The following is a 21751-nucleotide window of genomic DNA, read 5'->3' as shown; positions in this document are numbered from 1 at the left end:
GTGTGCGTCGTGTTGCTGAGGCTGAGACTGTGGGCGTGCGCGAGTCGACCTGGTGGGAGGAGACTCCAGAGGCATCCCCGCGAGTTTGGGCGCTCGCGGGGTTGCCTCTTTTGGCAACACCGCCATGGGACTGGCGGTACCGGTACTGTACGCAACACCGTGTTGGATGCACGCATCCTTATAATGCTCAAGATGCATTAAATAAACCACTAATTTATGACGCTGAGTATACTGATTAATTAGGATAGGGTAGGATGCGGAGTAAGGACTGCTTCGATACCAAGAATGAGTCCGTCAACGAGATGAGTCCGTGCAAAAGTCCAAAATCCAAATCCAAGTGCACGTCCGAGTCCGAGTCATGGACAGACTCAGATACCTGAGGGAATGCGAGCTTAGTCATATATGCAATACAGTTGAGACAACGCAACTTGCCATAATCTACTCGTCATCAATCATGATGGCATCGTCCTCTGGTTCACCAAGTGCACGCCGGATGATACACTCTTCCCCATCGAAAGGGTTTGGGTACATTGACCTGAGGTCCCGCACGTTATCGATGTGACAGAACTCGCACAGATCCGGCCAGTTTGAGTGAGACTCCATCTCGATCAGGATGTCCCGGTCACAGACAGGCTCGTCAGGGTGTACAAGACGGAGTGCAAAGTATTCAAACCATGCACTAGCCCACGCATCTTTGCAGATATCTTCCGTATTGCAGGCAGGGCTAATGAGGAATGTGGGGAGCTGGCACGCAAGGGCCTTGCGATGCAGTTCAATTTCCTGGCGAACCGTATAAATCCGAAGGAATAGAGGGAGACCAAGCGCAGCGGCATCGCTGGATTGAATATAGTGATCGCTGTCTTGCATATGAATGATGGCGCGGAAGGCAGTATTGAACCAAAATGTGAAGTTGAGTGTGTCGGCGAGGGCGAGCTTGCGGAAGAGCGTCCATCCATCGGTGAAGTCGTGAACAGATAATTCTTGCCTCGCCATACGCAGGCCTTCCGGTGCATCAAAGAGATGGGACATCCTTGCAATAGACACAAGCTCGTCGACAGTCCATGGTTCACCGTCTTTGGGTCTAGGTGAGAAGACAGCATTTAATACACATCGGAGTCAGGTAGGCCAATCTAGAGGCTATTGCCAGTGAATCTACGCACCCACGGCCAAACAACCACCCCATCCATGGATCCCAATCCCTTTGATCTATTCCAATGAAATATACAGGATGGCCCTTGGTTCCCTCCGGTATACTATCTTGTCCTGGATCGCACTGGAACATGTCCCGGAATACGCCAGCTCGGGATGCAATAAGGGTGGGGTAGATATTGTAGAGGCACGAGCCGACCTGCACTAAAGTGTAAGTATCAATTCATAGAGAATGGAGCACATGTTGTACCTGACATTCGAACGTGCCATCCTTGTAGTAATGAAGCGGTGAATGTGTCACCTCTAACGGCTTCCAGGGTGCATATGTGAGGATATTGGGGTGTCTGAATGCTAGTTTGGTTGATGACATGACACCTTTGACCACCTTTGACCGGGTAGATGTAGCAAAAAAGGAAAGGCAATGAAATAGTGAAAAGGAGTGACAAGTTGTTGGACAGTTTTGTTCGACAAGGGAATGCGATGCCACCGAGTTCTCCAGATTACGATCTTACTGGGCGCTCTGTTATGTAAGCAAACACTGCAAACGCACGCCACATCAATTCTAGCTTGCGATCTGTATTGTGTCTGTACTTCAAAACTGCAGTGGTTAGTCCATATGCACTATTGTACTCAATGCTACTCTTGCTGACTGGCTCACTGTGACCAATATTACCAGAGACGTAGTATAAGAGCATATTCTGTGTACTGTCTGTTATCGACAGTTGTGGTCATCACATCGCCATCTCCAGCCATTCAGGTTAGTTAATATTCTATGACCTGTGTGATGTATGCACTGTGTTGAACTTCAGTTGCATATTCTGCATCTAGCATCAAGTTTGGAGATGGAGTTTCCACCGCTTCCTCGGACCACAGGTCAAGCATTACCATTGAACATTGAGGAAGCGCATACAATCATTGCAACAGCGTACAACGACAGTCTCCGTGTTGCTGCCCTTGATGACAGTGACCATCTGCGTCTTCAGCATCATATCGAATATATCAAGAACAAGACACTCCCTCTCCTCGAGCATGTGTCCCAGGCTGTTCAGCTTCCGGAATGGACAGTGGAGTGCGCGCTGAAATTCGCACAACTCTTGTCTATGCTAGAAAAAGCAGCAAATGCAAGGGCTGGACGGTACGCCCACATACCACTTAACTACGTGTCAAAATGCACTTACCCAGGAATCTCAGGGAAGAGTTGAGTTATACGATCTCTCATCCTGTGTCGGTGGTCCATACAGGACGACGTGGGCGACCCCAAAAGGTTATCAACAAAGCCTGGTTAATTGAGACCTTTGCTCCATATCGGCGCATCTCCGTCCAACGTGTCGCAAATGTGCTTGGAGTTGGCCGAAGTACTGTCCTCCGTTACATGAAGAAATACGGCATCATTCGGACGTATGCACCCTTGACTGACGAGGAGCTTGATCTCCTTGTGCGCAGCTACAAGGTTGAAAACCCTAATGCAGGCCGTCGCATTGTGCAAGGATTCTTCACAGCAAACAGTATTCGCATGTCCAGAGCTCGGCTTACAGCTTCTCTCGATCGCGTTGACGGGGTTGGACAGATGCTGCGTCGGAATGTCGCTGTACACCAGCGCACCTATTCTGTCCCACGGCCTGGCCATCTATGGCACATTGATGGCCATCATAAACTGATGCCTTGGGGATTTGTCCTTCATGGCATTGTGGATGGTTATGAGGCGGAGGTAAGTCCTACAGTCTACTACATATGATATCTAACATGATATCATTGTTGTCTGACTATCTGTTCATCCATAATAAATCTGATTGATAATTTGGACAGGTTGTAGGACTGCGTGTCAATACCAACAACCGGCCAACCACTGTGTTGAATGCTTTTCGAATGGCGGAGAATGAGTACGGGACCCCTTGGCGGACCCGTGGTGATCGCGGTGGAGAGAACATCTGTAATGGCGCCTCACTCGTCGTGCCTCGTATGCGCTGCACCCAGTCTCTATTCAAGGAGATCTGTCTACAGAGTGCATACAAAGCGGTGACGAGGTAAAGGCTGAGGACTTGTAGGTGCACTGGCGCGCCATACGAGTCCTCGAGCAAACAAAGACAAACATTTAATGTAAGACATACCGTAACGGGAATATCCGTTACACCCTCCCCCACTGGACACGACCACGGGTCCCAGCAATAACCAGAGAAACAGATAGAAAAAGGAAAATGAAAGGAGACATATGCAACAACCCACGGTGGTAGCAATTGGCAAACAAAGATGATGTTGAACTGTAGACAACGACATGTTAGATCGCGTCAGTGAGCAGACACAACCATTCATCATTGTCGTACATAACTCGACAAGGTTATGCAGGCCATAAGGTAAACTACTACTCGGACTCGGAGTAGTAGTCAGCATCTTCAGAGTTACCCTCATCTTCGGCAGATAGTGCAGAAGAGCTGAGGGTATCCTCCATCTCATACTGCTCATAGTAGTCAGAGACTACTACTGAGTTGGTCTCCTCAGACCCAGATCTTCGTGATCCCACGAGCTAAGATGCTCGGACTCGGAGGAATACTCGACTCAACATGGTCAGGGTACTCCTCACGAGTCATGGTACGAGGCTCCTCATCAGAGGAGTTGTACCAGTCGGACTCATCCACTGGTTGTTGATGAGGTGGTACAACAAGCCATCCCAGCTTGTTGTAGGCCCAATGTCGCACCATCTCCATAGGAAGTGGTGCAACAAGCCGAGGATCGAACTCGAGTGGAACCACTTCCAACTCCCTCTGGAAGTGGTCCCAGGCTCGACGAGCTGCACGAGAATATGTCCCCGGTCGCGGGGACATCTCCTCGATGGCATGCCCACAGCTAAGTGCTGACCTCTTGCAGTGAGCCCAGATGTCCCACTCGCCAACACTCGCCGCAACATCGGCCTCGTCGAAGTCGTGGTCAAGTTGGTCTGCAAGGAGGCTGAAGCATTCCTCGCGCGACCTCTTGTCACTCGGCCATCGACTCACATCAACGGTTACTGAACGATCCAGTGCGGTCGACACTCGGTTCAGTCCCAGTACTTCGCGGCGCGAGGTACTGGCTTCCCGAGTGATGTCGTGGCTGCGACGGTCACCCGTATCCTGCATTTCGAGTTGATCACTCGATGCGCGTGGTACAGGTGGTACACGTCTCGATGTCCGACGTGAAGCTCGTACGTCGATCACTTCGCTGGACGTATGGCCCGAGACTACATCTGGTCCCAATACACCATTGTATGATGTACTGGCCACTCGCGCCGTATCCTGCACATTGCGCCGACTACTCGATGTGCGAGTAGCTGGTATTCGCGTCGAGTTCCCGTGGGTGGCCCGTACGTCAAGCTCACGGCTTGGCGTCCGTGTCGCTGCCGGGTCCGAGGCCAGTACATCTTCGTGTGATGTACTGGTTGTGTTGTGGAACGAGCGGCGGCCGTTCGAGGCCCCGCTCCCTTCCCCTCTCAAGAGAGTACCCCCTCTCGTAGAGGAGATATCTCCTCCTTGCGCTCGCGCCGGCTCGGTCTCGATACCATCAGTAGTCGTTGAACATCGCCGTTCACCTGAGTCCGATGAATCCAGCCCTCGCGGTGGATGTTCCTTCTTATGGGCGCGCGACGACGCCCTGGTCGTCGCGTCATTCGATGCGGGTGCATCACCCGGTAACCTGGATGTGCTGCCACACCATATGGTCCAGGTAATTGTACCCGCGACGACGATGATTCGTCCTCGCCAAGGTTCCCTTGCCCTGGGACTACCGAGACCTCGTCAGTCCCCGTCCCTTCGTTTGACTGCGCTGGGTCCGGGGAATAAGGCAGCACATCCATCTTGGATGTGCTCGGCGGTAGCTCCCGGTCTCGTTTGCTGGACGCACCAAGTACTTTGCAGTACTTGGGCTGGTGCTCGCCGTCGAAGACCACGGCCAGCTCACGTCGGTCTTGCTGAACGCGACGTGCCGGCAGCACGTAGCGTCCCGACGGTCGCCATTCAGACTCGTGTGCAGTCTGTCGTACGTCTACACTCGTAGACGTACCGGCTGACTGGCCGCGATTCGCCAGATTGAGCTTGTCCGTATCGTCATCGAGGTCTGTTGCAGTGTGACGCGGCGGTGACGCTGCAACAATAGGAGATGAGCTGGCGAGTACCGTGAGGTACTCGCCGTGGGCGGTAGCAAGGTCGCACCCTTGTGTGGCACCCTCAAGCTCGGTGCTTGACGTCGGTGCTACGCCCGCCGCGGAGAGATGGGACGCGCCAGTAGTGCCTGTGTGCACTCCGGACGCGTCGCTGTGCTTGATGGTAGACACGACGGTGTCCTCCTGTACGAGTAACGTACCACCGTCGGTCGCGACTACTGAGTGGGTAGTCGCGACGTACCCTGGTAGTGGTACAGAAATGGGGGTGGTGACGGCGATGCGAGTACCGTGAGGTACTCGCTGTTCGATTCGCCACCGAACTCTTCGACGGAGGCGTCGAGCGAGAGTCCCGACGTCTGTGTGTGGACGCGTTGCGTGACCGTGCCGGTTGCGACCTGTAGATCGCCCCGTGGGTCGATCGTACCGTCGACCTGCGTGGTTGCTGTCACGACAACCGCATTGGTTGTCGTAGTCGTCACGATTGGTGGTGGCGGTGTAGGAGATGGTGGTAGAGGCGGGGGAGGTACATCCGGCATGGACGTACCTCTGTCTTTCGAGCTCGCAGGTTCGTCTCCTTCGCCTACACCGCACCCTTCCTCCCCTCCTCCTTCTGCCAGACCCTCCTCATCTGACTCCTCTGTCTCTGCACTCTCATCCACGTCCCCCTCGTCCCCGGCCTGATCCGCCATCCGTCCTGCACTCGATCTCCGGAGTGCGCGCGCGACCTCCGACTCGTGGTGCCTCTCGTAGTCGCCACCGATGTCGGGAGCCGCGAAGGAGTCGATGGGGAGTTGGGTAGGGGTCCCTAGGAGCGAGCCCTCGACGAGAACTGTGAAGTTCTCGTCGGGTTGACGGTCGGGGTGCCGTTCTGGTCTGTCGGGGTCCGTAAGCGCCGGCCGCCGCACTGTTGGTAGTGCAGCAGTCGGGTCGCGATCTCGAGCTCGCGCGTCGCTCGAGACTACACGACTGTCGAGCTGCGCGATCGTGGGGCCGTCCGTGTCGCGGGGATAGTGGTGGTCGCTGAAAAACCAAGACCGAGGTCCACCGTTTCGTCGAGTCGGTCGAGGTCGTATCGCGGGCCTGTCAGTTGAACCGCGAGATGTTCAGCTGTCTTGGGACTACCGGGGGCTTGCACTTCCGGTTGGGAGTGCACGTCTTCTCGGAAGTCGGCCGCGCGCGATCGGGGGCTGCTGGAGGTGTCGTCGAGGTCGTCCCACGACCTGGCCAGCTGAACCTCAGGAGGTTCAGCTATATCGGAGCAGCTGGGGGCCTGCACTTCCGTGAGGATGTGCAGGCCGTGTGGTGTCGCGGTTGGTCGAGCGATGTAGCTGCCGGACGAGAGGTCCGGAACGTTCGGAGACACGCAGTCCTTGGCCCCGTCTACGTCAAGCTCATGGCTAGACGCACTCGCTGCGCAGCGGGCAGACGAGGGAATGGATACGTCAGACATGCAGTATTGCATGTCCGCCGTGTCGCTTTGCAGAGAGAACGGTCTGGGTACGACCATGAGGTCGTCCCGTAGCGCGGACGCGCCGTCTTCATGGCCGACAACGCGCACGACGGACTTCACGTCCGTCGCTACGCTTGTTGGCGCGGATGCGGGGAAGGTAGGAGGTGTCGAGATGGATACGTCCATCAGGGGCGTACCTTCAGTTCTCGACCCTTCGTGCTGGTCGGTAGCGTGTACGTCGAGCATCAATCTCGGCGTACTCGCTATCCATCGGTCAGTGATGGGTGAATGGGGCCCGTCGGACGTGCACTGCTGCGCGTCCGCCGTGTCGCTTTGCGAGATGGGCGGTACGACCGCGAGGTCGTCCCGCAACGCAGGCGTGTGGCCTTGCAGATCGGCAGGCACGACCGGTAGGTCGTCCTGCGGCACAGATCTGCCGTCCCCTTGGCCAGCCACGCGTACGACGAACTCCTCGTTAGTCGCTACGCTTGTTGATACAGGTGCACACAAGGGGATAGGCGTCGAGGTGGATATGTCCGCCTGAGGCGTATCCGCTACTCGATATCCAGTCGCGGAATGGTGGGGCACGTCGGACGTGCGATACTGCGCGTCCGTCGTGTCGCCTTGCTGAGTGTATGGTACGACCGCGAGGTCGTCCCAGGGCGCAATCGTGCCATCTTGCAGAGTGGAGGGTACGACTGTTAGGTCGTCCTGCAGGGCGAGCCTGCCGTCTTCCTGACCAGCAACGCATACGGCGAACTTCATGTTCGTCGCTATGCTTGCTGGTGCGGACACGGGCGAGAAGTGAGGTATCGAGGCGGGTACGTCCATCTGGGGCGTACCCGTTACTCGACATCCGGTTGCGGAACAATGGGACACGTCGGACGTGCGGTATTGCGCGTCCGCCGTGTCGCTTTGCAATGTGAAAGGTTCAGGTACGACCTGGAGGTCGTACCGCAGCACAAACGTGCTATTTTGCGGAGAGGAAGATACGACTTCGCAGTCGTACCTGGTTCCGTGACCAGCGGTACGCTCGACGAACTCCGTGTTCGTCGATGCGTACGCTGGCGGGGGTACTGGCACAGGCGGAGGCGAGGTGGGTACGTCCAGCATGGGCGTACCTTCGATTTGCGAGCCTTCCTGCTCGCTTTCCCTGCTCGCCCCGCACCCTTCCTCCCTCTCTCCCTTCGTGCCTTCCTCGCACCCTTCTCGTTCCTTCGGGATTTCCTCGTCGCCTCCACGATCCGCGTTCCTCGTGGTCCGCTCGGTCTTGCAGCTCGGCGCTGGGCTTGAACGCGCGGTGTTCAAGTCCTGGGTCGCGCGGCTGGGTTGCGTGTCGCCAGAGCCGCGGTATTGGTTGCCAGAGTCAAGGCGCGAGTCGAGAGGGGTGAGGTGAGGAGCCGGGGAGGGAGGAATTGGCGGTCTGGTACCGTGAGGTACCAGGTCGTCGGTCGCCACTGACTGGACTGGCGGTAAGTCAGCCAGCCATTCGCGAACGCGAGTTCGCACTCGCGTTGGGGCCGCGCGCGCGTCTGGTTCGCCAGACGGGCGCTCGAGTTGGCTGCCCAGGGAGTGGAAATGGTCGAAGACGAGGGGTCGGTGGTGGCGGTCGAGCGCAGTGCGGTGGGCGCTAACGCTCGGGGCGCTCACCACTGGCACGGTCTCGTGGCGCTCGACGCCCGCAGGGTCGAGCGTGTCGTGCGTCGCGTCGAGCAATCTGCTCGGCGTGGCGCTCACGTCGTTCGACAACAAATATATATTTTCTGCGTCACGGCTCATCTCTGAGCGCGCGACGGGCGTGTCTACACGCGTGGGCTTGGTCCCACTGCACACAGTACTACTGTAGTACTGTGTGCCTATGCCCTCCCGGGTGCTGATACGAGTCAGCTCATTGCACTGCTCGTTCGACCCGGGCGCGAGCTCGACTACGGTTACGTCGTCGAGCTCGGTGCACTCACCACTCCTCCGAGTGGTGCCGATCTTCATCGGCAGGGTGGTAGCAGGTGGAGGGTCGGTCTCCGTGCGGCTCTGAGCGGGCTCGACATTGGGCTCGAGCTGCTCAGTGTGCAGTGCCTGTTCGACCTCACGGTCGGACGGCGCCTGCTCTGTGAGGGCTCCGGCTGAGTCCTCGCGGTGAGAGGACTCAGTCCGGGTGGTCTTCGTGCGAGAAGACCGACTGCGGCTGCTGGCCTCGGACAACGCGGCGTCGACTGTTGCCAGCAGTTCGGCCTCGAGTTGCTTGGACTCCTCGAGAGCCTTGTTGATCCGCTCTTGACTTGCGGCGAGCTTCGCTCGGACTTCCGCGCGCAACGCCTTCAGCTTGCTGCGGGTTCCACTGTGGGACCCGCGGCTGCCTCGGGAAGGTGCAGACGGGGTGTTGGTCGACTCGGACATCTTGTCGAGTTGTCGAGTTGGCCAGAGGATGATCAGAGTAGCATAGAGTTGTTGACGTCGAGTAGGTAGATATCGAAGTCGAGTTTTTGAGGTTGTTGCCTAGAATAGATCCCCAGAGTAGAAGCTTGTCTGGAGCGCAAAAAAGTGTAATGGCGCCTCACTCGTCGTGCCTCGTATGCGCTGCACCCAGTCTCTATTCAAGGAGATCTGTCTACAGAGTGCATACAAAGCGGTGACGAGGTAAAGGCTGAGGACTTGTAGGTGCACTGGCGCGCCATACGAGTCCTCGAGCAAACAAAGACAAACATTTAATGTAAGACATACCGTAACGGGAATATCCGTTACAACATCCTTGTCTCTGCATACATGGTTATGCGTCGAGGGCCAAATCGTGGATCATTCTTATGGGGATCGTGCGTGGTATTCATGTTCCACTGGATGGTCTTCAATGGCTCAGTAATTGATTTATAACCAGGTCAACAACCAATCAGCGGATTGAGCGTCGATGGGTTGACATTGGGACCAACTTCGCACGCCATTGGCGTGTATTCTTTCTGCGCCTAGAGGAACTCCATGGCCTTGACCGGAAGAACCCTCACCACCTTTGGCTTCTGCATTGTCTGTTCTTGGATGACATACAGGAAGACTGTGATCTGTTCCGCCACACGTGGAACCATCATGGTGCCTCTGGCCCACATATGCAGGGCCAAACACCTCGTGTAAGTGCGCATTGTGGATGGATTATATAGATCATACTAATCATGTCATTAGGATGTACGATGGCTTGCAAACATCACAAACGGCAAATATAATGAGCCAACAGACACCTTTGCCAATGTCAATCCTGACACGCTCGCGGAACATTATGGAGTTCATGGCCCAGTCCATGTGCGGAAGTCACATCAGACGGGTGCTGGTCATCCTCCTGATGAGGAAAACGACGGTAATTTGGATAACATACCAGAAGATGCTAGTGGCGCATTGTCCGATGACGAGGACGATCCCATTTCTTTGGAGGCTGTGTGGGGACGAGGGAGCAACAACAGTGGCGAGGGCGATGATCAGAGCTCAGATCCAGATTCAGAGTCTTCAGACTCGGATTATGAAGGTATTGAAGAGTGCTTTGTGCATGAAGATGCAGGGGTGGTTCTAGCGCGGCGTCTCGCAGAGGAACACCGTGCCAACCTACGCCATGAGGCAATCAAGGTCCCGAGGCACACAAGTCCATTTGCGTCTGAACAATTCGAGACCGCATTCTTTCAGACCCTTGAAGAAGTCTACACACAGAATTTGATTCCCTCAAACATGGCGGTTTCGGAGGAGGAATGGCCTGACAATGGATATCCGACAGAGGGGCAGCTCAAGGTTGGGCGGGTGCGCATAATCACCATTGCAATGCCCCATTCGGTTTGGCTTGTTCGTGCACGGCGCTGGTGCCAGGCATTGGACCTATTAACTCGGGTTGTGTACTAGTAGCTCCGAGTCAGGCACGGCAGTTATGCATAGATGTGCACGACGGACATCACATCGCATTGCATCACAGAGAATGACATCCAATTCCAACTAGTAACCATACTACTACGATGACACTACTACGTGGCAAGCACGTACTAGTAAGTGATAGTACATGACCAAGGTACATGGTACTGGTACGTACGTGCATGCTCTACCAAAGACTCTTCTTTGGTCTTGGAATTGATGGACGATTCGCTCGGCGCCTTGCACGAGCTCCGAGTCCTACATCCTGAGATGGAGCATCAGGAACTGGCAGTGTCGACGTTGATGTAGCAGTTGCCAGCAGTACTGAACATGAGGCCATATTGGAAGAAGAAGGTGCAGCAGTATCAGTGTTGGAAGGAGTAGGAAGGGACTGTGAAGCACGAGGCATCGAGCGCGAGCGCGAGCGCGAAAAGAAGTCAAGAAGACCTCTCTCAATCGCACGGTCATCGTCGTCATCATCTGAGATTGCAACTGGAGAGCCGTCTTGAGGAAACTGAGCATTCCAGGAAGAAGAACATCAAGTGAATATGCATACCTGTGTCGTTGCCCGTAGTCGGTGCATCAACAATCTCTTCATCTCGAGAGAGATCAATGCTTTCCAAGGTACGAGTGAGCTTCAGCGTCGAGGGACCACCTCCATCTTCGGAATCTGAGGCTTTCTCTGACAAAGAACAATGGATCAGCAACAGTCAATAAGTATAAGGTGAGCGGCAGATGCTTACCGGGGTTTGCCTTCTGCTTTCCCTTCGCTTTCAGTGACATCTGTACTTGTTCCACCACCTCCTCTACCTCCGTCTCCTCATCCGGATCCGAGTCTATACGCGCCCGTTTGTGCGCTGGCTTCCGAAGCTTTGACTGCTGGGATTGAAGGCGCAATGACCGACGGTATGGCTGAGGTGAGCCTGGAAGCCGGAGGGAATCAGTAACATTGCATGTCAAGTCACCATAGTAAGCCGTGATTGATACACTTACCATTGATATCTGAGCTCGAGTCCGTCTGATCATCCTCTGCATCTGACAACAGCAGAGCGTTCGGAAGAGCGCTCCATGTGGAGTAGACTGACTGCGGAATCCTGATGCGCGACACTGAGAGAAGAAATGCGAATTAGTCAGCAACAATGACAGGGGCAAGCAGACGCATCACATACCAAACAACACTGTCATATTGGAAAGTGTATTGTCATGTCCGTATGCCTTCGCTTGTTCTTTGAGTGATTGACCATCTGCGAGATAGCCCGGTGACTCAGCAACACTCAGGGTGTTCCGAGTCTTATTGAGCAAGAACCACGGATAGTCGCCGTATGGATCACCCTCAGAGGGCACCCAATTGTCCTTGATCCAGGTCATAGGCCGCTCGAAATACTTCCAAAGGATCATGTTGAGATCGCTCTTCTGCATGTCAGTGCTAAAACGGATGCCATCATGCCCACGAACAGCAAGCTGGCATCGCTCCAGCTCAAGCAGTTGACCGTCTGTAGGTGCTGCGGTCTTGTTCAACCTCGTAGTTCCCTGAGTGTAACAGAACCAGAACGCAGTGACATATTAGTGAAGCATGAAGTGTATGGACATGATTGAACACTGACGAGTTCGACTCCATATGGCAAGATAGCAAAGCGACGTACACATACTTCCTTTGAGTCACCAGCCTTTGCCTTCAGGCCGTTCCCTTTCCCCTTGGTTTTGGCATGGTCAGAGGATGACGTTGACGGACTGCGACTCTGTCAATGGCATACAAGGTATTAGCTATGCCCATAAAGAAACAAGGGCACGAATGTGCACCCTCTTCCGCTTGCCTTTCTTCACCTGGGATGCACCCGACTGTGTGTTGCTTCCCTTGGAACCACGACTCGCCTTCGACTTTGTTTGTTTTGACGTTGAGTGTGATCGGAACCCAGTGTTCGTTTCAGAGCGTGCAATATCGAGCGCAGACTTTGACGACTTTGACGATGACGACACTGAACGCAAAGCTGAGGCCCCTGGTACCGTACCACCTTCAGCATCCATACGATTCTTGAGTGTTTCGACTAGCGCCATAACGTTCGGGACAACGTTCGGTACAGCACCTGAGCCAGAGGAGGTAGACACTGCAGACGACGTAGTAGATACCTGCGGATCAGTGGTCTGAGAACCAGAGGGCACTTGGAGCGCAGTTGATGCATGGTCAGAGTCTGCAGCACATATTCGTACATCACGGTGTCAATGCCTCCGTCATATCATATGTAGAATACACACACACATACCATCATCAGAATGATGCGGATGCGGCGGGTGTAGACTCGCAAAGTGGCCACAGTCGCGGCATGTGTCAGGCTGATCCAAAGTGCGATTGGGACGTGGAACATGCAGGGGACAGTAGCATGGATGGCCCTGAGCGTCGGGCTGGCGGCAGTGTAGGTAGCTCATCTGTAGAACGCAGTCAGTGAGAATAAGGGAGTAGATCAGAGTGAAGACGGAGCTCACAAGCCACTACTACGACCACCGAGTCTCGCTGAAGAACAGGTACGTCTCACCAGTATTTATACAGTTCTGGAGCTTGACCTGTGGGACGGAATAGAGATACAGGTGATTTCAAAAGCGCAAATACTCGGCAGCGGCGATTCAGTGTCCCGGATCAAGACAAAGCGGTGAAAGCCACTCACCTCGAGGCAAGTGCACGTAGACAGTGCGGCATCGATTTGCACGAGTGATAGCCAATGAAAAAATGGCCAAGATACTTGGGTAGTCCACATGCTGCTGCAGAAGCACAATATACTGTAGATCATGACACTTCAAACGGCGATCTCTGTCTTCTACCTGATACTGTCAGCTACTAGTAGTAGAAGAGACAGAGATCGCCGTCAACGGTCACTTTGCAGTGCCACAAGACACTGCATAACGCATATAGTTCTATCATTAATCAGATACATGTATGTGCAGGTGCAAACGACATACCTTGAGACCTTGAGGCGTAGAATTCTAGTCTGGACCCAGAGTCTCCGAGTTGGACTTGCAGTGTGCATCTGCAAAGTGAGTTTTCTTGCTGTAGTAGGCCTGTTTCTACATACCTCTCTGTAGCTGTCTAGGGCTACGTAGTTCTCTGTAGCCCGGGCATCCTACTATAGGTACGTGTAGTCTGCGGCAGTCGGATGTGCCTGGGAAGCGCACGGCTTGTGTGCGGCATGGTCACTCGCGCGGCTCGCGTTAGCGCTCGACTCCCGGATAGCGTGGCTTCATCGACTCATCGTTGAGTTTCGGTCTCATCCTCCAAGTCGAACTCTAGCTGCCGCACCTACGTCGACATGAGAGGTCTCGTCTCGCAACTTGCGGGCCAACCATGCAATAGTACAGGACTTGCACGATGCAAGATGCGCGTGTCAGTCCAGCGCCGATTCGGACTCACAGCGAGTGTGACCCACGGCTGAGGGGGCGAAGGCAGATGGGGAGGGGCGTCGAGAAAGCCAGGGCAGTGAGCAGCGACACTCGAAGTCAAAGGTATGTACGCTATTGATTTCTTGCCGTGGCCTGTGGCAAGTACTTACTTGCGTGCGCGACGTCGCCGACGCTGCCTGGCATATCGACGATCACTACTAAGGTCAGTTTTCTTGCTTGCCCTTGCCTATCTGCTGACGACGCCCTTGTGCCTGCGTCTGCCCATGCCCTCGCCCGCCTGCTCATCCGCATCCCCAGCCTCCAAGTCGCCGCTAGTCACTGCCCCTCTCACCCTCGCCCTGCCTACCCATTCCTGCATGCCCACCTGCGTTATATTGCACGCCTGCGCCTGCTTTCTTACTAGCTCGACCGCCAGCCCGCGTCCTCGCCCTTGTCTCTCGCGCCCGCCGCTCTCTTGACCCGCCCTCTCTCGCCTGCCCGCCCTCTCGCGCCTGCCCGTTCTTGCCCACCGGCTCGCCCTCTCGCGCCCGCCCATTTTTCCCTACCTGTTTCTCCACCGCGACGCTACTTTCCTTCCACGCCCTCGACCTCGTGCTAGCTCACCCGCCCGCCTCCTTCACCACGCGTTTGCTTGCTGTCTTGCTCAGCCACCGTTCTTCTCGCCCGCCGTCTTGCTTGCCCGCCATCATGCTATCCCCATCGCACGTCCCGCTGTCTCACAGGCCCACTGTTTCATAGGTCCGTCATTTTGCAGGTCCGTCATCTTGCCCGCCTGCCATCTCGCCCACCCGCCATCTCGCAGTCCCGCCCGTCGTCCCTCTCGCCCACCTGCCATCTCGCAGTCCCGCCCGTCGTCCCTCTCGCCCACCATCTCGCTCACTCAGGCTCCTCATCTCACACTCCTGTTATCTGCCCGCCGTCCCTGTCGTCTTCAAGTTGCCTGTCGTCTCGCCCGTGGTCTCGCCCGCGTGCCGTCTTGCACGCCCGCTCGCTGTCCCTCTTGCTCGTGCCCTCTCGCCCACACCCTCTCGCCTGCACCCTCGCCTGCACCCTTGTCTGCACCTTCTTGCCCATGCACTTGCGCTCCGCTCTGCTCTGCTCAGCTGGTTGGCCACCCACTTGTCCACGCGATCGCCCACACGATCGCTCACTCGTCCGCGCGCCCATTCGCCGACGGACCCACTTACTTGCCCATGGACTGCGCGGACCCGCCGTGACCCGCTTTCAACCCCTACTGCGTCTGTCACCCTGCCTGTGTCTGCCCGCCGTCGTCCGTGCCACCTCGCACTGCCCACTTCGCTGCGGCCGGCGGCATCCTACCCCGCTCGCCCGTCGCCTTGCTCCGAGTCCTCGCCTCTGCCACCGAGTACTCGCCACCCCGCCACCCTGCCCGTCCACGCCACTCTCGCTCCACCATCCCGCCATGTTCCGTTTGTCGTGTCATTAGGCCGTAGCACCGCGCGCACTGATCGTCAGCTGCTCCAATCGTCGTCGTCGCGGTGTTGCGCACACCACGCCTACTCACTTACCTCGTTGACTTACTAATAGAGTATTGAAGTTTTGGTTACTTCATTATAATATATCTTGTCCCATTACAATCTGTGCAGTGAATACAAAAGTTTTTACGAGCAATTGGTGTAACAGCAGGGCAGGGACCCCGATCGGCGATGTGAGCGCTAAGCCATGTGGCTACCGTGCCTACCAGCCCTACCCTACAGCTGCTCGGTAGAGATTGCCCTGCTACCCAATGCTACATAGAAGGTACCTTACCTCCCGCCCTCCCGTGCCCTATGGGCCCTCTGTAGTGCTCTGTAGGGAGCACACATTTTGCAGATGTGGCGGCAGTACCGAGGCGCGGGCGCGTAGGTGCGGCCACAAGCGCCCGCGCGGTGGCGCGCGGTGGCGCGCGACTGCAGCGATGTTACTCAACTCCTGGTGGAAGCACGACTTCCCGACAATATCTTTGTGCACGGAATGCGTGTATTACATCCAATGAACATATATACAAAGTTCCATCTCTTAATCTTCGACGCTGAGAGCTGGAGGTGTGCTAAGGCCGCGCGCTCACGCGTCACACTCCGTGACAAGGGGTGACTGAATCACACTCGCGTTACGGGCGCGCGCATTTCGTGCGAGGCCGACTTTCGTCAGTGTTCATTTCGTATAGGTTTCATGCTCATCCGTCATTTTCGTGAGTGTTTCCATACTTTTCGTGAACATGCATATTATATACTTTTCGTGAGTAAGATACACTTTTCGTGAGTACTACAATATTTCGTGCGCCCTGAATATTGAAACAAACGGGCCGCCATATCAGTCACGGTGCGAGTCGAGGGTATGTAACAGTGTGCGCACGGCCTGTCCATCAGCAAGAGAGGATGCCTTCGAAGGTACTCTATTCAAAGAGCAGAGCAGAGGGCACAGTCTGATGCGCGCAGGAGCGCAAGGTCGCGAAGCATGTTGCCGAGACGGTGACTATGACTCGCGAACTTCGATGGTCAGGTCCGGGATGGTTTGGGGCAAGTAGTCTTCGACGGCGAGCCTTCGTCTCAAGTTCAATTTCTGTCTCTAGCTTATGCACACTAGTGCAGAGGTAATGAGCAGAGGCAGCAAGCACCTTTCGCATGTCAGCGGATCATGTTTGTACACGACACAAGGGCTGCATACCTCACTGAGAGGCATATGGCCTGGCATGACACTCCCAGCGTGATCCAGGTATCCTCTCACATCGCATTCCACTGATCTAGCTACGCACCTGCGCAGCATGTCTTATTCGCGCAAAATACGGCTCGGGGACGAACCCATCGAGGGCGGTGACGAGTACTAGTGACTGTATTGCATTGAGAAACTCGACGGGCGGCTGCAACGCACTGGCATCGACGCCGGCTTTCGATCTGACATCTGACATGTTGAGTCGGAGGCCTCAGCCTGCGTCGAGCCGCCGTGAGCGCGTAGGGGTACGTATCGACAGGTCTCGACGTCGAGTAGAACTGAGCGCGGTGCAGACCATAAGAGCCGATAGTCTATTCTGATTCAAGTTATGGTACATAGTACTGGATCTCGGCCGGTCAGACGCGTACCCAGAATGATGAAGGAGGCACGCTTTACGCCGGCGAGCGCGCGCTACGTTGTATCGATGCATTTATGATATATACCACATCATTGCCTTCAACGCTGTCCCCGCGCTCTCCCCCTCGTCCAGCTTCAAGCTGAGTTCTTGCAGCGCAGACCAAGAGTATTGCTGTGAGAGTTCTCACGAGGTACGACTCCGCTCTCGCCAACGAATCTCTTTACTGACACCGTGCTTTCCTTTTAGCGTCGCGACCACCAACGGGCGCCAGCACCGCGCGAACCGACGACCAAGACGGCGCATATTGGCTTGTCTGGGGGCCAGTATACATACCGGATATCAGGTGGTGTGTTATCATACTATGCTAGTGTACTTGGAGAGCCGCGATCTGAGACGCTGCTGTTAGTTACGTGTTTCCATTGTCAAGGGTCTGCGTAGTTGTCGCCACAGACCTGCAGGAGACCTCCGTCGGTGTGACAGCGCGATCACATCGCCATCGCGCACATCCCACGTCAGCGCAATGGACAAAACCGAGTCAATGTAAGTGTCACTGAACAGACGCGGGTACCATAGTTTACACATGTGGATTACAGGACAGCTGCGTCAACGTCCGAGGACTCCTCTCGTGGTCCTTCGATCCCGCGGCTTCCTGTGGAGGTCTGTGAACGGATCATCGACTACATAGCTGCGGGATGCAATACGGGTTATATCCGTACAAAGGGCGAGCCACATCTGATCACTCTCACATCCTGCGCGCTCGTATGCCAAGACTGGTACTCCCTGACGTGGTACCATCTGCGTCAATGCATCTATCTACGAGACCGGAAGGACGTCCTCTCGCTCTCCAAGACACTCCGCGCAAAACCTCGCCTCCGTGAGGTCATTCAACAAGTCGTTATTTCGAGTGCTTCTCCCGGGGAGCGTCAACCGATCCGGCACCTGGGTATGTTTGCTGTTATGCTCGCGGGCAAGGCCCCGAGGTTGTCGCGGATCACCATTGAAAATGCTGAGTGGACCATGGGCTCGGTCCGAATGGAGGACATCGGCTTCCTAGGGGTGTTCAGCTACATCGACGCTCTAGACATCTACAATGTCACCTTGTCGAGCGCCGCCCAGCTGTCCCGCCTCGTTTCAGCACTCCCGTGGCTTAGGAAATTATGGTGCTTCAATGTTGACTGCTTGCAGAAACAGCACGTCTCCCCGGCCTCCCTTCCACTGAACTGTGCAAATCTGGAGCATCTCCAAGTGCGATGGGCTGCACCAGCAGTCGAAGACCTCTTCGTGCAGATCAGCCGGGCTTCTCAAGTGCGCTTTGTCGATCTTGGAGTGGACGGCGAGTTGGAACCATCCTCGGCAGTCAGCAGAACCCAGACTTTGCTGGATGCGAGTTCCACATCTGCAGAAACGGTTGTGCTCCATATCGATCACAGTTCTCCTGTTCGTGATGGTGCAATTGATGCCACAGTCGGAAAGTTTTCTTTGTTCTCTCTGGAGCCGCTTTGCTGATTGTTTCATGCTTACAGAGCGAAAATACAACCTTTCACACCACGACCAGCTGTGGAAGTTGGAGATCTGGCTGTACCACCCCTTCGCAGCATGGCCCTGGATTCCGCATATTCTGTCTAACATCGTCTCGAAACACTTCCAAGCTATGGTTGTTGTTCTATTGCTTCGGACAGACCACAAGGCCGAAGACCTGGACGGACTGCTGACGACAATGGAGCAGGATGATGTCCTGGCGCGATTGGACAGTACACTGCAGGAGAAGCGCTTCTCCGGTACTATTGTGTCGCGCGGCTTCTGTATAGGTGTTGACGATGATGGAAACCTTTGGACGTCTGGCAATGAGCTTATTGGGATGGGTTCAGCACTGCGAGAACGGTACGATCGGTTGGACGAGCTCGTCAGGCGGAATATGCCACGCTCGCATGGACGAGGTATATTGAGGTATGTAGTACTCTGGAGTTGGATAGATCGCGAAGGAAAGCTGAGTGTCCATTGAAGCACTATGCATAACTTCCTAGAATACGACAGCTGGACGGAGGACACGGATCAGATACATGATCAGAGTAAGCAAGCTGAACAGACGAACACCGCCGGAGAAGAGGTGCAACCGCAGGCCGAGGGTCCTCGAGGCAGCACGGACTGACGTCCTTGCAACCCCTGGCTCGTAATGTTGCATGTAATTCGTGAGTATGGAACCATCCTCATGAGGCCGCTCTGCTAATTCGTTGTGCGATCTCAACGTATAGAATGGCCCCGCGGCCGCAACACGGATCAATATGTTGTTGTCGGAGAAAGAGCTCGCGCTCACTCATGCTGGTATCATGCATGATCATCTCTTGGAATTGTGTTGGACAGACGATGGTATGGTTGTGTGCTCGAGACAGACTTTCAATTGATCTATATATCCAGCTTGTGTCGCTACTGGGACCGTACTTAATTGCTTAAGATTGAGCGCGTGAGCCACAGAGACGAAAACACAGGGAGCGCAAATGAGTTCACCGAAGTCTTCGACCTCCAGATGACGTCGACGAACGCTGACGGTCGAGCGAGAATGTCGTCATGACCTCCTGGTGCCTCGACGCAAAACATGCAGGCATTGTGGTTACACAGCGGAGCGTAGGTACTAACGGAGCGTCGTCCGTGACAGACTACTACTTGCATGCAAACCTACAATATCGTGCATCATGAGCCTGAGACGGTGAAGCTTACGGTCCGAATACTGTCTAGTATATCACCGGGTAGGAATATATGGATACAGATGTGGTGAAGCAGGGATCTTAGCTCGTGCGCACAGGCATCATCCGGGGTGATATAGAGAACGTGATAAGCGTACACTTGAGGCTCGGTGCACTTGGCTCACGAACCGACGCTGAACGACTCTCCGCACCCGCACGCGTCCTTGATGCTCGGGTTCTTGAACGCGAGCTTCGCGCTGCACATACCGAGCGAGATGAGCACGATCACAAGAGGAAACGCGGGGGGATGAGGCACCTCAGTGCGCGCTGCCGATGATGGAGAAGAGTGCTTTGCTGTCGATGGGGACCTTCACGCCGTCCTGCTCAACGACCTCGTCGAACTTGCCCGGCTTGTCGACGTACTCGAGCTGGTACGAGAGCCCTGCGCAGCCCTTGTTCCGCACGCCTATCCGTATGAACCGGAGTGCGGGTCGCTTGAGCAGTACACGGAGCCGCTGCACAGCGCCGGGTGTCTCAGACGCACCGCCCGCCGTCGGTCTCTCAGCGTGCAGGTCATGAGTGGAGCGCTCCGGGGCTACGCACGAGAGCTTCGGTCGGTTGATGGTGGGCTTGCGCCGCTCGGCTTTCGGAGCGGGCCGCGGGCGCGCTGCTACTTGCGGCGACGCCGCGTCGGGGGAGAGCGGGTTTGTCGACGGCTCTTTCGCCTTCGCCTTCTATAAGGGAATGACACCAGGGTGTCTGTCCCAGCGGCTTGACGAATGTTGCGGTCGGCGGATGTTGTAGTCGGCGGGTCGCCGCTAGAAAGGGCGGACATCACGGCATGGCGGCAGTGGGGAGGTATGTCATGGCACGGCTGGACGAGGACGCGGCGAAGGAGGATGCGAGGGAGTGCTTGCGTGCGGCGGAGGCGAGCAACTGCGGACGCCATGGCTGCAGCGTTAGGGCGAGAGGTCGTCGAGGGAGAGGACGGCGAGCATGGGGACGGGGAACAGAAGAGCGGTGTCGGAGGATGGCGTTTGTGCGGCACCTACTACGAACGAGGAGCCGAGGTTGCCTGAGGTACGGGAATCGAGCGCGACGTCGGGAGGTGGCCCGATCAAGTGCACGAATGGCGTCAGCATGCTGGGGTGCGCGTATGCGTTGAGCGGATGGGCGAGGTAGGCCTTCGACGGCGTGATAGTGGACACATACGGGGTGACCATGCTTGACGGCGGGACAGCGCGAACGGTGTGAGCCGCATATGATGGAGGGCGGACAGAGGGGTCGAGGTTTGCTGAGGGCGGAGGTTGATGAGGGGAGAAGACTGGTAGTCGCCAGGCTCGAGGGTTGCTGGGGACGTAGGCTCGCAGTATTGGGCTTGAGGGCGGTGATTCCCCGTCACCGAGTCGCGACGCGGCTCAGGCTGGCGTCTCGTCGTGAGGGATGATGTCCTGCTTCAGTTGATATGCATTCGCGTGTCCCTGCTGTCGGAAAGAACGCGTGCGTGGCGAGGACAAGCACCAACAAAACACGCGCGCTCGTCCTGATGCCGGGATGTCGACTGGTCGAGATGGACGTAGGGCTCGGTGAAGGACGACGGTGGTGGTCTGTAACGAGTAGTTAGGCCGTCGAAACTAGAGGAACACTTACCGATATCGAAACGCGACTCGACTCGCCACGTTCTGCTCGACTTGCTCCTCGGATAGTGTTGCACACGCGACGGTGTCGTCGCACAAATGTATGTACCGGAGTCGGGACTGCGAGATGAGAGAACTGCAGAGAAACTCGATAGCGGTCAGGGCGACGCTGCCCAGTGCTAAGACACACGAAGAGACACGAGCCATGGAAGCGAGAGGGAGAGACCAAACACCTAGCACTAGTAGTGAAAGCTGAAGAGCGAGAAAGACACGTCGGCGAGTGGGAGGCGGCTCGAAAGAAGCACGACGCGTGAGTGGTTGACGGATCGGGAAGGAAAGTATCGTACTGCAGCCATATGAACGTTCAGGCCC

At 55.7% G+C, this 21751-nt stretch overlaps 10 protein-coding genes across 10 annotated transcripts; 3 read left to right on the top strand and 7 right to left on the bottom strand.

Moving 5' to 3' along the window:
- Positions 1-438: 438 nt before the first annotated feature.
- Positions 439-1029, bottom strand: B0H18DRAFT_963531 (uncharacterized protein; the record flags this gene model as incomplete). The annotated part of the gene is made up of 1 exon (XM_048043165.1): positions 439-1029. One exon carries the CDS (start codon positions 1027-1029, stop codon positions 439-441), a length of 591 nt encoding a protein of 196 aa, XP_047884523.1.
- Positions 1030-3228: 2199 nt separating this feature from the next.
- B0H18DRAFT_1071058 (uncharacterized protein) lies at positions 3229-4448 on the bottom strand (the record flags this gene model as incomplete). The annotated part of the gene is made up of 2 exons (XM_048031211.1): positions 3229-3670; positions 3708-4448. Coding segments are annotated over 2 exons (903 nt in total), but the record flags the coding sequence as incomplete, so codon positions are not given.
- A 5141-nt stretch (positions 4449-9589) lies between these two features.
- B0H18DRAFT_896135 (uncharacterized protein) lies at positions 9590-10595 on the top strand (the record flags this gene model as incomplete). Its single annotated transcript, XM_048041412.1, has 3 exons — positions 9590-9841; positions 9894-10065; positions 10231-10595. Coding segments are annotated over 3 exons (789 nt in total), but the record flags the coding sequence as incomplete, so codon positions are not given.
- A 106-nt stretch (positions 10596-10701) lies between these two features.
- B0H18DRAFT_480758 (uncharacterized protein) lies at positions 10702-12206 on the bottom strand. The gene is made up of 6 exons (XM_048038242.1): position 12206; positions 11771-12131; positions 11595-11708; positions 11345-11524; positions 11158-11283; positions 10702-11105 (listed from the first exon to the last, which is right to left on the bottom strand). The coding sequence occupies exons 2-6, from the start codon at positions 12018-12020 to the stop codon at positions 10789-10791; spliced, it is 987 nt and encodes a 328-aa protein (XP_047884520.1). The 5' UTR covers positions 12021-12131; position 12206; the 3' UTR covers positions 10702-10788.
- Positions 12207-13111: 905 nt separating this feature from the next.
- On the bottom strand, positions 13112-13440 carry B0H18DRAFT_1071049 (uncharacterized protein). The gene has a single exon (XM_048031210.1). The coding sequence runs from the start codon at positions 13382-13384 to the stop codon at positions 13139-13141; it is 246 nt and encodes an 81-aa protein (XP_047884519.1). The 5' UTR covers positions 13385-13440; the 3' UTR covers positions 13112-13138.
- A 3699-nt stretch (positions 13441-17139) lies between these two features.
- B0H18DRAFT_947035 (uncharacterized protein) lies at positions 17140-18567 on the top strand (the record flags this gene model as incomplete). Its single annotated transcript, XM_048041900.1, has 4 exons — positions 17140-17251; positions 17308-17407; positions 17468-17601; positions 17655-18567. The coding sequence occupies exons 3-4, from the start codon at positions 17582-17584 to the stop codon at positions 18565-18567; spliced, it is 933 nt and encodes a 310-aa protein (XP_047884518.1). The 5' UTR covers positions 17140-17251; positions 17308-17407; positions 17468-17581.
- Positions 18568-19921: 1354 nt separating this feature from the next.
- B0H18DRAFT_1071027 (uncharacterized protein) lies at positions 19922-20631 on the bottom strand (the record flags this gene model as incomplete). Its single annotated transcript, XM_048031209.1, has 3 exons — positions 20287-20631; positions 20111-20236; positions 19922-19992 (listed from the first exon to the last, which is right to left on the bottom strand). Exons 1-3 carry the CDS (start codon positions 20317-20319, stop codon positions 19924-19926), a joined length of 228 nt encoding a protein of 75 aa, XP_047884517.1. The 5' UTR covers positions 20320-20631.
- Positions 20521-21407, bottom strand: B0H18DRAFT_1071023 (uncharacterized protein; the record flags this gene model as incomplete). The annotated part of the gene is made up of 1 exon (XM_048031208.1): positions 20521-21407. A coding segment is annotated over exon 1 (164 nt), but the record flags the coding sequence as incomplete, so codon positions are not given.
- On the top strand, positions 20826-21456 carry B0H18DRAFT_1071022 (uncharacterized protein; the record flags this gene model as incomplete). Its single annotated transcript, XM_048031207.1, has 2 exons — positions 20826-21393; positions 21419-21456. A coding segment is annotated over exon 1 (179 nt), but the record flags the coding sequence as incomplete, so codon positions are not given.
- B0H18DRAFT_1071017 (uncharacterized protein) lies at positions 21389-21751 on the bottom strand (the record flags this gene model as incomplete). Its single annotated transcript, XM_048031206.1, has 1 exon — positions 21389-21751. A coding segment is annotated over one exon (363 nt), but the record flags the coding sequence as incomplete, so codon positions are not given.

The sequence above is a fragment of the Fomitopsis serialis genome, assembly GCF_022376445.1.
Source record: "Fomitopsis serialis strain Sig1Antser10 chromosome Unknown B0H18scaffold_495, whole genome shotgun sequence".
NCBI lineage: Eukaryota > Fungi > Basidiomycota > Agaricomycetes > Polyporales > Fomitopsidaceae > Fomitopsis > Fomitopsis serialis.
The sequence above is the reverse complement of the archived record's forward strand: the minus strand, read 5'-3'. Positions and strand labels throughout refer to the sequence as shown.